This window comes from Falco punctatus (genome assembly GCF_963210335.1).
Source record: "Falco punctatus genome assembly, chromosome: 9".
NCBI classification, from domain to species: domain Eukaryota; kingdom Metazoa; phylum Chordata; class Aves; order Falconiformes; family Falconidae; genus Falco; species Falco punctatus.
The window spans coordinates 40505577-40520168 of NC_137589.1; the positions used below are offsets into that span (position 1 = coordinate 40505577).

At 40.1% G+C, this 14592-nt stretch overlaps 1 protein-coding gene across 1 annotated transcript in view; it reads right to left on the reverse strand.

Annotated features, from left to right (window-relative positions):
* Positions 1–1994: 1994 nt before the first annotated feature.
* Positions 1995–14592, reverse strand: part of TM9SF3 (transmembrane 9 superfamily member 3) — a 50932-nt gene continuing 38334 nt past the window's right edge. Inside the window, exons 10-15 of the mRNA XM_080400803.1 lie at positions 12064–12203; positions 10427–10495; positions 10186–10332; positions 9679–9762; positions 9482–9558; positions 1995–4994 (exon numbers count right to left, since the gene is read on the reverse strand). Of these exons, the coding sequence (XP_080256929.1) occupies positions 4927–4994; positions 9482–9558; positions 9679–9762; positions 10186–10332; positions 10427–10495; positions 12064–12203 (585 nt within the window). The 3' untranslated portion in view covers positions 1995–4926. The remainder of the gene's footprint in view (positions 4995–9481; positions 9559–9678; positions 9763–10185; positions 10333–10426; positions 10496–12063; positions 12204–14592) is intronic.

A 14592-nucleotide genomic window follows, 5' to 3' on the forward strand; every position in this document is an offset into this window, starting at 1 on the left:
ATGTTAGAAAACACAAAAACAACTTCTGTAAAATTAGGTGGCTTATTTATTGCATGTAAACTCTCTACTCCAAAAAGGCATATATTTTCTGGAATGCTGTACTCATGCAACACCAGCTGAAGGATAAGCACAACTTCAACAGTTACGGTCTGGAATGCTGCAAACCCAAGGTCCCGGTATCTGCCCAGAGGGTGGGGGCAGTTCCCGGCGGTCTGGTTTACAAAAACGAAGCCTCAGCACGGTAGAACCTCCAGAGACATTCAGCACTGTTCTGTATTGTATTACTAGGAGCTGGCAGGAAAATTAACCCGTCAATAAGCCAAAAACGCTGGTAGTAACTAACGTCATCTCCCTTGCTCGTGGCAAATGAATCCTCAGTTTATGGCTTAAAGCCTTGCACCACAGCAAACAGACTGGTGACAACAAAACGGCTGTAACTGGCAAGGGGCTGGGGGCAACGAGACCGTAACGGCAAATGCATCACCTGCCCTTGAAATTGGTCAGTCTGCCAGGTAAACCAGCCTTTTCTTACCCTTTTCCCTCCCGAGTGTGTGCCCTTTAAAGCAATTCTCTCCACGAACTGCTTGGATTTATTGGACCTGCACAAAGCCTTCCAGGTTCACGGGTTCTCCCACCTTTTTCATTATCTTTCCCACCCCTCACATGCCATAACCCCAAAACTGAAGAAAGATTTCAGAACCACAGAACTAGTCATGAAAGTAAGTACTGTAACAGCCCCTTCCCCCAACTGAAAGAGCACTTCCTGGATAAAGCTGCGAGATGCGAGGAACTACTTGTAGAACTTGCACGCCGATGTCTCCTCAGAAAATGAGGATAATTTTCTCACTGAAGCTATCTAGCAAAAAGCAAATGTTCTTTTGCAAGGCTTTGGAAAACAAATTACTTTAAAACAAACAAACAAACAAAAAAAAACGCTCCTGAAGAATGCAAGCCATGAACGCACCGCTTCAAAATTTTAAAGCATGGCTTTACTCCAACAGAAGTCCCACAACAGCAGGGCCTTTCACGGGTTTGGTGGTAACCCTGCTAAGATACTTGTTCCAGACAGCAGCAGCGCTAACAGCCCTTGCAGAGCTGCCACTACCATTTGGCTACAGAAGATCCAAGAGATCCAAAACGAGTATCCTCCTCCAACCTACAGTTCCAACTGACTCTTAAAATGAACCACAAGCTGCACAATTAAGAACTAATTCAAGATAAGAGGACCCCTCAACTCTAGCTCTACTGTTCAGTTTACTTGTCCACAGACCACAGAGGAAACTTGTTTTTCCTGAGGTTATGCTTTCCGGATACATTCCAGTGGAGAAATTGCTGATGCACTCAGTTCAGCAGTTTTGCTGTTTTCAGTGAAAGTGTGTATACTTTACTGGGCAAATTTGGCTAGATGCTGGTGATGCTGAAGCCAGAGCAAAATGTAACTTTCTCATTTGTGTTACCTCTGCACAATGACAGCAATAAGAATGTGCCATCAATCTTACCTACTTTTAGCACCAGGAGTGTAAAACACATTAGGGTTTGGTTTTCTTTTTCAGCCTGAAACTTGTTAGAGAAATGCAACTAAACTATCATACAGAAAACAGTTTAATTATGTGTCCTTTACACACTTTGGAATGTAATTCAAGAGAGGAATTAATAAACACTGTTGCTTCAAAACATGCACACATCTAAAAGAGAGCATAACGTAACGTTTATTTGCAGTCTCCATTATCTCTGACTCAGTGTTCAGCACTTTTCATACACAAAGTACCAGAGGTGCTTTCTATATGCACTCTGCCTCAACTGAAAAGATTTACAGTTGTATTTACCTAAAGCATTTGATCAAGATCAGCTGTTGCTACGGAACGATTTTCCCAGTTCTCTGGCCTCTGTACCAGAAGTGGGAAGAGAAGCACCAGGCGGCCAGCTGAAGAGGTACCAAAACCGCTTGAATTCAAGAACCAGAAACTCCTAAGAAACAACCATGGAAAGAGGAGTGTTGGCTGTAAGATCTTTATTTCTTCCATAAAAGAGGAAGGACTACATCATCTAAGCAGAGAGCTTCTGAATTCTATATAAGCGAGATGGTTGAAGCTATACCCACAGTTTTTGAGGGGCAAATAAATAGCCTTGCCCCAAGGAGTAACCAGAAAGACAAGCTGTTGAAAACCAGCCGCATTTTGCACTCTTTCAGAAACCAAACCGCAGGGGGAAAACAACGCAACCCCCCAACTCACTCATGTGCTAGGGTGGAAGTATAAAAATGTCAATTATTTAAACACAGTACTTCTCCAGAGGAACGTGCTTGCAGAAACAAAAGCAATGCCTGTGCAGTAAGTATCTTTTCAATGTCACTTTAAAAGCTATACAATACTACCTGGATATGCAAAAGCTAATAATGCCAGAGGATAGAGAAAGCAAATAGGCAGCCCACCATTCTGTGGCATTAAAAAGTGATTAAATGAAATTCACAAACGGTTTAGTGACATTTCTGAAAGACTAATCACATAGCAGTGCTCTAAATAGAGAAACAGACCCATTATCAAAATACTCCCTTTAAAAAACTTGTATCTCGGTGGAGTACTTAATGTATTTATTGTGTGGAGATAATGGCTTCTCACTTCAGGTTTAGAAGAACATGGGTGAAAAGAGGGCTTCCCACCGTTGTACGCACTAGCAAGAACTGGTACAAAACCCATCTTTGCTTTAAGTCTCCATGTTTTGGAACAAAGGAAAACAAGCTGTTGACCCAGTTTGTAAGCTCATCTTAAAATCAGCCTGTGCTTTAAAAAAAAAAAAAAAAAAAAAATCTGTTAAACAGCAGTGTTCAGCTACAGGCACCAACCATTCACTTGAAGCAAAACTTAATTATTTTCTGACAGATTGGTTAAAATTGGCCAGGGAAATCAGAGCTGAAAGCTCAGATACTTTTCATAAGCCATACACAGCAAGATGCGCTGCTTCTCGCTGTTACCTAACAGTTCAGCTCCCCCAGCCTCCAACCCAACCCTGCCAAAGCACGGTTGTTTCTCACTGTGGCCACTGTATTATCAGTACTTTTTATATAGAGACAATACAGTGCTAATCAATAAAAACACTTTGCTCATTGTTTTACATTCTGGAAGTTCCCTTCTCCATGGCAGATGCTCTATTTCAAACAGCCACACTGAGGAAAACATCCCTATGTGGCAGATGCCTAGGAAAAAAAATTAAAAAAATCAAGCCAACCAGCTCTCGTATCTGTCACAAACACATTCAGGCTATTTCTAGCTAAATACAGTGCATAATTAACAGTCATCTTAGAAACTTAACCTTTATTTGCCCATTTATTTCAGTCCACGCTTACCCCCACTTTTCTCAGTACACTAGTTGGATCACAAAACAGACTTCTCCACAAACAGTTCAGCCAAGAAGAATCTTTTGGGGCTGGTCATCCACTTTGGAGCTGTACTGTACAACGCAGTTGTTAGCAAATTCTGAATTCAAAGCATGGGGCTTTGATATTTGAAAACCACATTAATATTGTGTACAGAAACCAGCGTTCAGCAGTATTGCCTTTTCAAACATCTTCAGTTGCAAACTCATCTATTTTCAGAGTCAGAACATTTTTGTCTGAAAAGTTTATTTTAGTTTTCTGAACACTCTAAAGCAACGGTGCTTTTTGATGTTATACAAGTGTCCAGATAGGATTAACAAAAATGAAAATGTTCTAAATTACAAATTTAATTCCTGTAAGAGCTTGAGAAAGGAAATAGAACAGAAAAGCATGACATACACACATTGTGAAGAAACCCCAACTTTTCATGCAATGGCAGGCAAGATGTAAAAAGCCACCCAAATTCACACATTTTTACACCGAATCATCAGAAAAGTACTCTGTAGTAAATCTGTACATCCAAATACATTTGGGATCTACACCTAAGTTACATTATTTAATGTTTATATACACTTATTACCCCTTGTATAATGTCTAAAGGAAAATCTTCATTCAAACCCAAACAAAAAAAAAAAAAAAAACCAAGAAAAAAAAAAAAAACCCAAAAAAAAAACCAAGACTAACTTGGAAAAAAGGAGAATCACTTTAGACATTCAGTTAAAATGTTGGGTTTTGTTTTAATCTACACTTCAAAGTGTTTATTAAAAAACCAAACAGTCCTCCCCATTTAACATTTTGCTTTCTAACTGTACAGTAAATTGCATTGCAGAGAACACATCCCGTCTTTAGACTGTATTTTCTTTGGATGGATTTAAGATGTAGCTGGATATTATTTTAAAGATAAATAAAGGGAAGTTGGTCCAACTAGAACAATAGCTGATATATTACATGCATATGGGTTTTTTATATATTTTTAAATTATTTTTTAAACAAATGAGTGTAGGGTATAGTTGATATTGCAAATAAACCAAAAAGCACCTGGAGTCAAAATATAAAACATACCTCCTTATCCTGGCAATGGCAGTAAAAATCAGAAGAGTAATCTTTCTGGAACCTCATTTTTACATAATTTAGAAATGTTAAGTACCAGGAAGACTACTAATCAAGTAGTTTTAGCAGCCAAGTTTCCCTCTTTTTATTGAATGGAACAAATGCTTTAAATAAACCGTTTGTCCTCTTCACTGAAGAGAGCTAGCCTATTCATCTTTAATGAGCTAGGTTTTTTGTTTTTTTGTGGGTTTTTTTGGGGAAGATTAGCCACGTACTGTAGTAATGCCTACTGCATATAATCCAAGCATTTGCTGTGAACAGTTGGAGAAAGCAGTCAGTAAGAACCTAGGATCAATGAAATAGATGTTACTTTAAGCCATCCACAAAATGGAGACCGATATAGTGCCCAGTGTTAAAACCCAAATCTCTTCTCGCGCTTTATGTTGTGCAAGTTCATCCCCATGAAAACAGGAGCTGATCCATAGTTCAATTTTCTTATTTCCTTAATCAATTTTCACATTAGTGTAGATTTTACGAACAAAGGCACTTGTTCCCATGTAACCAATAGCTCCTGCAAAATAAACCGAAAACATTGAATATGTTAGAGCTGATCATCAAAATAAGGCAGCAATATAACACACACACGCTTAAACAGAGAAGCCGCATAAAGGATGCATTCTGCACACAGAAAATTATTTACCTGCAATACTTGTTCTCAATCTCTAATTATCCGTGCTCCCAGTGCACGCCTGGCAAGAGCTCCCCTAGTCTAGCAATCTAAATCCATTAAGCCATCTTACCAAGAGGCCATGCTCACTTGGCCTCGATAAATATAGCAGCCCCCCTACTGCTGCCAATAACCGCGTCCCTTTTTCTGAACAGAGGGTAAAAAAACATACAATCACCCACTCTGCAGGGAAGGTGGATGGGAGGGCGGGATTTTATTATACGTTACATGCCTTCTGGATGAGTGTTGTATTGGCAGATGGCTTTTTCCTTCCCACAAGGCACAAATAATAATCCCCATCCCAGGAGTCTTAAACTCCAAGGAGGTCTGTACAAAGAGATTAAACTAGTAGCAGTTAGTAGTTAAAGGAAATTGCAACCCATGGTTTTCAAATTAGTAAGAGTCATGAGCAGAGTATGCATTGTCACAGCAGTAACAAAAGAACAGGTCACTGGGGTTTTGATAGGGGCAACAGTCTGTGCTGAACCCAAAATACTGCAGGACTCAGGACATCTAGAAAAATGACAGAAATGCACTGGACCAAGACTGCATCTCAGAGAGAGGTTCAGCAACCTGCCTGGTCCAACCCAGAACCTCAGGTTTGCCAGACTCGGTAAATACTACGGCCTTACTGTCTACACGGAGTGTCTTCAGCTCTTCCAAGCAAGGTGATTGCAAGTCTGCCTTGTGGAAGTCAGTCTGGCTAATTCTCAGGTTACAATTGAAGTTGAAAATCGAGCAAGAATTAGAGACAACTGCTGTCAGACTGCCAGAATAACACATCACAAAATATGGGCAGGAGAGAGAAGTCAGGGCCTGTAGCTCACTACAGAGAAGAGAACTCCTGATATCAAATGTTTGGATGTGCAATAAAGAAAGGACTCTAAACAGAAAAGGTATTTTTTCTTCCCTGAAGCAATACAGAAAAGCCCAGAACAAAGCATGAAACAACATTTTTGGTGATCTGGGATGCACCAGACTTGAACAATTGTGTTAAATACAAAAGCCTAACCAACACTACAAGTTTTCTGCCTAAAAGTCATCTTCCAGTAAAAATACAAAGGTTTTTTTGCCTTTAGGAATTACAGGCTGTACAGACCTGCAGCTAGCATTGCAGACCACAAATTTATTTGGAACCTGGAGAGTTCTTTATATCCTGGGGACTAATTGGATAATTCATGAGGTCATCCATTAAACCCACACAAAATTTTGGGGTTTAGATCCTCAAAAGTCCAGCATTCATAACTAATCTGGAAACCTGCACAAGGCAAAACTGACGCACTGTTCCAATGCTACCGGAGTGGTAAAGAGCCTGTGGAGTCAGCCTCTGTGCTGCAGAGCATTTCAAGTTCTACAAACATCATGACAACCATTCCACTGGCCAGTAAATGAGGGATTTGCGTTACCAACCTGGACAGAGTAGAGCTCAATTAAAACAAACTGAGCACACGCAAGATCAGGTTGCTGCTTGCAAACACAAAGCGTGCTGAGGGCACAGCAGGGGGCCTTGGCAGTTCAAGGCGTGGCCAGTACCACATACGGACAGACCCGAGCACAGGCTGCGCACAGGCGATGTGAGCTTGGAGCTGTACAGGAGCACATGCAGATTCTTCTGTAGCCTGTCAAGAATCTCATCTTCTGCCTTATGTGGCAAATGGACAAAGTAATGGCACTAGGCACCTGTTTTCTGCCTGTTGAAGCAGGCACTGCCAACAGATCCAATGCCCACTTCAGTTGCTAAACCCAGATGCATTCCAGAACTTGTTCTCTGAGGGTTTCTCTTGTGATGTGGTTCCAGATATCGCAGAGATTTGGGAGAACAAAGCATTAGTTGTGCTTCATTTGGGATCTAGAGAACGTCTGCATGAGATGGAGGCGAGGGGGAGGAGTGGAGAGCAGCAGTTGCATGAGACCAGAAGCTCTCAACTCCACAAACAAATCATAACCTACTCTGAATCACTGGAGCCCTATCCATGAAAGCCACTAATGGCCAATACCGAAGGCAGGGGTTAAGCCTCATGGTTACTTCACAGGCACCGAATAAAACATGGGGCAGGGAGAGGGAAAACCCTAACAATCACAACTAAAGGATGTCCTCCTGAAACAAACGCAGGATACTTGGCTCATTTGAATAGAAAAGTCCATACTAAAGGGAATAATGTTATTTATTTATTAAACACCGTCTCAGATGATATTCATAACTTGGTCATGGCCTATATAGGTTTATAGACTGCAAGCACATTTCAGCAGGACAACAAGCTTTTAAACAGAGAAAAATTTGAATAGTGAGAAAGAGCAATCATAAAACAGAAGATTAATTCCTATTACTTCAAGCCAATAAACACTTACTACAGTTGTGATGTCATAAGCACAGAGGTTTTTTTAAGAAGCCCTTCAATCATACTTAACAGTCTTTATCTGGATGCTGAAGTGTGGTATTGCAGGAGGTCCTTCTGCACTACCTAGCTCCTAAACCATCCACTGAGCTGGGAAGTACATTTTAATCTTTTCTGTCACCGAGAAGAAAACACGAAGAGCTCAAAAGGTTTGGAAGTTCTCATGGGCTCCCTACGGTCCAGTCCCAAAACTGAGATGCTCTGCAGAGGGCAGCAGACTTTGTGGATCAAAGCATCCCACTACATGTAGGATCTGAGTTCAACTAGGCGTTGTCAGGGGCACTAAAACCAGAGCTGGACGATATAAGCCTCCAGAGAGTTTCCCTGCGACTGCTTTGGACCCTAACTAGTGTGTCTCATATCCAGCTGTGTGATACTGAACACGTTCATACACACAAGCCTCCACAGCACCTCTACACACTTTTCACAGGAGATGTACAGTCAGTAGCACAATTAACACAAATGTCTCTGTTAGACCTCAATGGCAGCAAGCTCCCTACACAAATGCTTTTTGACAGAGGATCTTCCCCCCGCCCCCACCCCCCAAAAAAAATAATATGGGAGTTTGCAGTAAAAAGGAATCTCACAGCTTCTCTTCTAACACACTTAAAAAGACAAAAAGAAATCTCAATAGAGCTGTGGAAATAAAGTTTAATGTATTTTCTGATTTTGAGTAAGTTCAAATTTTACTCTAGTATTCCATCAAGTAGATGGAATTACCATTACAAGAAAGCATTTGACAATCTTTCTTTTCCATGTTTTAAAAAACATTTTAATTACAGAAACTGGTGGGCAAGTTTGGCTTCTGCATCACAGATATTTTAATCAATACCAGCCTGAACACTTTAAAAAGATTAGAGCTGAAAAGTATAAGCCTATTAAAGAAAAAAAATGGCTGCAAGACTGCCAGAACAGCAGGAAAGTCTTGTACCATGCCAAGAACCTGATGAAGCAAGATCAGATTGCATGAGAGCGAAAGGGGACAGGTACTCAGCAGTTAAGAGATTATTTCCCTCCCCTTTTTATAAAGCATTGTGAAATAACCCTCCCTCTTGGGATATCAGGAAATGTATACTTTACAGAAGGTAAGTTCCTGTAAGACATCGTGTGTCTCAAATACCTAGCTCAAAGAACTCCTTCCACTGGAGTCTATAGGACTATTGATTCACTGTTAAGAAAGAAAGTATTAAATAAGAATCTCACACTAAAAAGGAAACACCACCATAGAAAAGTGCAAAATAACCAAGTAGCACTTTCAGAAAGTCATTAAGCAAGGGACAAAAATAAAGCTAACAGATCAACAACTGTATTTGACTTTATCAGACGACCTCCATGCCAAACCCCTGGCGTTTTCTCTAAACATCTGTCAAAACACTATCTTAAAAAGCAATGAAATCCAGCCGCACACAGGAGCATCCTGTGCTCTCCTCACCTGTGAATATTCCAATACTTATTTCTCAAATTTTACCCTGACATTTCAGCCCTTTCTGTTCTGGTCACCCTCATACATACATGCCACAAGATACAGACGGTAGTGTCATCAGTATTGTGATACCACTGACGCCTCCATGGGTGTACCTAGCTCCTTGTCTTGGGGCAACAGTAAAAATTCCAAAACAATAGTGTGGACTCAACTTAATTTAGAATTTCTTTTACAGATTTTCTTGCCCAACAATGAATCTTTCAAGCTTGCACTGAGGGTGGAAAATCTCTACAAAGCACCTGAATTATCTTCCCATCAGAAGAGAAATCTCCTGTATTAGGTAGGAACCAAGTATACACAGAGAACTCTGAGATTCTTTTTAAAGATTGAAAACTTTTGTGACCAGATCTTGCAGGCATACACACTCCACCACCAAAACCACAGAACTAAAATCAGAAACCTGACAGTCTGAAAAATGCTGATAGAACACTGTCAATACATTTGAAACTTACCACACATTATTCCCAAAGCTGTGCTAAATACTGCCATATAACCAAAGTAAAATGATGTTTGAAACAAGCCATACATCCTGAAAAAGACAGACAGGCATTTATGTTAGGTATTTTCCCCAGTTTTTATCAATAAACTTGTTTGGCAATACAGTAATCTGATATTCAAACAGGAAAACTACCACCAAATTACCACTTACTTTGTCTTGAAAAAGTAGTAGTAAAAGGAGTACATGTAAACATAAATCGCAGTTGATGCCGCAGAAAGAAAGCTTGTCCATTGCCTGAAAGTAAGCACACACATCCATCACGTATCTAACCAAAAGGCTTCCCAAGATGCAGAATATGCTGAAACCTGACCCTGAATGTGTACAAATAAGTACTGGTTCTACAGACTTATTTAACAAAATCTACATGTTGTCTGCTATAAAACTGACAGAAGTTTCTACGGCAACAGCTACCACTGATACCAAGTGATGATCCTTCTTCATACTCCTGCATGCCTTGACATACTTTTCTCTATACATACACAGATGCACACACACACAGAAAGCTCCTGTACAAAAAAGATCCAGTAAATGTTTTCATTCCCTACAGCTAAAATCTGGACATGGACACTTTGAAAAGACCCATCTAGACTGAAGAAACATTACTTTTCTATGAAACTCTCACAATCTGGTTAACTATGCAAATAATGCAATACTTACCACCTGTAATCCTCTGCATTTAGCAGGAAATAAGTACAAACGATAGTCACACAAACTGTCACAATGCAGAGGATAACCAGAACGAGCATCATAAAGCCATAAACATAGTAGATCTTGTAAGCCCAGAATGAAGTAAAAATGAAATACCTGAAGAAAGTAAGCAAGATATGCAGGTGATACTGTAATTGAACTTAAACTACTATAATTTTTAATCAAACTGGCAAACAGCTGACATACTCACATTTCAATAAAAATGGATCCAAAAGGGAGGATTCCACCTAGGCAAACAATAACAGCTGGTTCCATGAACCTGGAAGATATTGAGATTAGTTTAGGGACAATGTTAATCTTTCATTTATAAGCATGTGAAGACACATACTCAGATAATTAACATAGCACAGAGAATTATTTAAAAGGCATGCCAACAAGAGCACTTCTGTCTCATACCAGCATATCCCAAAGAAGATTCCCCCAAAGACATCATGTGTACGGACACAAGGAGCAGTTATTCTTGGGGAAAGCTGAAACAAACCGTAAGGGTCATGCCTATCACCTGCAGGCATAAGGGCAGGCATCTAACCAGCCTTACAGGCTACAGAAAGAAGCTCTCTTGCCCAAAAAGGGCCCAGGCAATCGAGCCCGTAACATCCACTAGCCTCGAATGCAGGCAGTGAAAACTCAGTGCTGCTGGTGGCTACAAACACAGCAAAGAGTGCAAAGAAAGTTTTGCAGGGTAACGGTTATATAATTAAGAACCAGTATTTATTTTTAATGCTATACTGAGTCATCAGCGTATGGCCAAAAATGGAATCTCGGCCAGCTACCTGTAGATGATTCTGTCACTTACTAAAGGTGACCTCTGTGTAGTACTTGCAATGATGCCGAATCTAGCTAGTAACCAGTGATTTAATTTGCAGCTTCTTTTATTATTTATAGGCAGACTTGTCTAAGTTGACAGCGTGCAATTTCATCACCTTCAAGCGAAGTATCTTATTTCTTTCTAGCTGTCATGCTGATCCAGAAAAATCCATCAGATTCCCAAGATACAGGTCACAATATAAATCAAATCCTAGCATCTGAATTGCACAACCCACCACTAACAAGATAGTAAGTGTGCAGCACTTCCTGGATATCACGGGTGTACACGATTCAGTGCCCCGTTCACTTAGTTCCATTCCTCTGAACAGGGAAAGCAAGAAAAATCTATTAAAAAAAAAATCCTCTGAGAATATTTTCATTTCCATAGCTTGCTGCTTCCATCTCAGAATTAAATTAATAGGAAAAAGTGACTGCATTCATGATTTTCCAAAAACCTAAGTCTAAGCTAGGCACCCTTCTACATTCACTTCAAAAATAATAAATGCTCATTCGCAATTCAAACCATATACCTGGAATATTTTAGGCTCTGCGCCATGAACAAAAGCGCAGAATTGGGAACAACACTGCAAGCTTCTCTCCACCATCACCCTGCAAATACATCTCAGCTTGTACAGGGAGACCATTAACCAGAGTAGTTCTGCCTCCAAGGCACATTCAATCCTAAATCTGTAAGAGGCATTAACTAAAGAGGAATTGTTTTGTTTCCAGATTCCTATACAAGAACTGTGTTGGGACCATCCCTTTTACATAAGAGACTAAAGAACATTTCAGGCGAAATGTGAATCAGTGATACAGGAGTAAAATCTGCTACAACTATTAACCATGGTATTTTAATTCATCACAAAAATTACATTAATGAAATGTCAGTACAGCTGTTCTTCTAGGCACAATTCCATTTAAATAAAGTTATTCCAGAAAAACCTTTAATGATCACACCTGAAAAGTCATTTTAAATGTACTGAAGTTAACATTCTAGTTAACATTCATGCTTGTCTTTACCATTTTTTCTCTGGTATGGGACGAGGCACTGCATTGACACGACATGGAAAATTAGGCTGCCCTGACAGATTTCGGCCAAGAATCGTACCAACAAGGTTCAATGGAAGAATGACAAAGAAACAGATACAGCACACTGCCACCTGTAAGCAAAAGATAAAATAGTAATTAAAAAAACCAAACAGGTATAGGATGACAAAAGAAGATAACAACCCACTCAGTATGTATCAGTCCTTAGTAGGTATTGCTGTAGAATCATAATCCTAGTTATTAAGCATTAGTTAACATACATCTATTTTATCAAATGGAAGTATGTATTTCCCGAGAAACTTCCTAATAAAGATTATGACTTATATTTCTTGCGTCAGTTGAGAGACAAGAACCACTACAGATTTCTTTTTACTGTTTTCATCTAATTATTATACTCAGTACATTGCATAGGAAAGAAATTGAAATATTCATGGTACTTCACCACGGAAAATTTCATCAGCTTCTCTTAAACTTTTACAGAGTATGCTGTTCCTAGAAGTGAACGCCTAGCTGTAGTTCTACACAAAATTACAACTGCTGGGTGCAAAATTTTTAATCTAATCCAAAAAAGAAACCCAAACAAGAATTGCAAAGCCAGAACAGCCAGAATGCTACCGATCAAAATTTTGGGTTCAATTTTCTCCACTTTCCACCGACCAGGTAATTAAGAATACAGACTGCCAAAGACACAACTGATGACTGGTAGGCACAGGTACACAGTTCAGAAGCACAAGGGCCCTACTTACATACAGAGATTAGGTTTATGCATAATGCAGCAAAGTCAAGTCAATGTTCCAGCTCTTTCCAATGGAACAGCCTCCCTAAAACTTTACCTTGAATCATCTTTTTTTTCCAGTATATGTATGTAGCTCTAAATTTTGCTGTTCCTTGAAGGCAACATATTTTTATCTTCCAAAACAGGAACATTTGAAGTGTTTAGCAAGACATTCTCTACTTGGAACTCTTTAGCACCAAATTAATTAGCATTACATGGTTTAACTTTTTGATATTGATAATTAAAGACAGAACAGTTGCCTGTAATGCAATAACCACAGTTCTGAATACTGACCCTGTGACCTTCTCTATGCAAACAAATGAAAATACTGTTGCCTGAGACTCTGTGTACACCCTGGTGCCTCCTGAGCAAGGAAGCTATATTCGACATTTAAGAAGCAGTTACTCAGGATAAATAAAGGCTGTTCACATATGCTGTATCTACAGAAATCTACTGCAAGGCAGCTGAAAAGCCAGAACTGCTAGGCTTCGTGAGATGAGGAACTGCACTACGTAAGCTCAACGCAGACTTAGCATTAAGTTAATTACATCAGTTCCAGGCAACATTGACAAAAGGCAGTGGGTTATCCCTCCGTTACCGACTTGTATACCAGCACTAGCCTAGGCCAGATGTACATGGAATGGGGGTCCGTTTGGCCAGAGGTAAAACGCCTGGGGCTACATGGAGCAAGCCTTCATGCTTCACAGAAGGGGCGCACCAAACAGGCGGTCCAGAAGCACTGTCCAGACTGCTCTGTGTATCTTTGAGGAGATGTTATTAAAGAATTACATCATGAGCCACTAAATTATAAAGATTCAGTGGTAAATAAGGAAAAGCTAAGTAGCATTTACACTTGCCAATAATAAAGCAGATTTTACACCTTACATATTTACTATCTCCCATTTGTCTTCTTCCATTACTTAAAAAAAAACACAGGTAAGCAAGCATAGCATCTTAGGTAGGACACTGAGGTTGCCTAAGAATAAAGTATAGGAGAATGATACAGCTAACTCACTTAATGGATGCAGGTTCTGCCCTTGAAAACTGCTCAGTCTGAAAGAATGAGCAGATGAGAATTTTCAGAGAAAAATGTCAAAAAGCATCAGAAGCATCAAAGAACATAATCTTGAGTGCTACTTTTACTAAGATCCTGACCAAAAAGCCCCAGCTTGTTTGAGGTACAGGAACATCTTGAGATGTTCAAGAATGAAGGCCTGGACAGGATGCAAAGAATTTCCAAGCTGACCATACTGAAACCATTGCCATTTGCAAGAAGAGCTTGCTCTGCCTTTTGCCTGGCAAGGACCTCCCAGTCTGCTGGGTGGCCCCTGTCCACCATGCCTTGTGGTGCTCCGGCAGATGGGTTTCAAACCTGGCTGAGGCAGAATGCTCGCACTGGCAGTGTGACAGGGCATCTGTGCTGCTCATCCAGCCACACTGTCTTTTATGGTACAGTTATCAAGACGTAGCTTCATTTCTTGAGCTTGGAAACAAACCCTAACTGGGGATAATAGTAGGAAGAGAATGCACTGCTTTACTGCAGACACTGTCCAGGAACAGCCTGGGGTTCCAAGCTCACCTGGAACAAAGCTCAGTAGTGTCTAATTGTCCATCTTACAAAACACATCTACCATAGGGAATCCACAGGGAAATCATACAACCTTGGGCAAGGAACCAAGAAAAAGCCATTCAGGCCTAATTACTAACTAGCTGGCAAACTCCTAGAT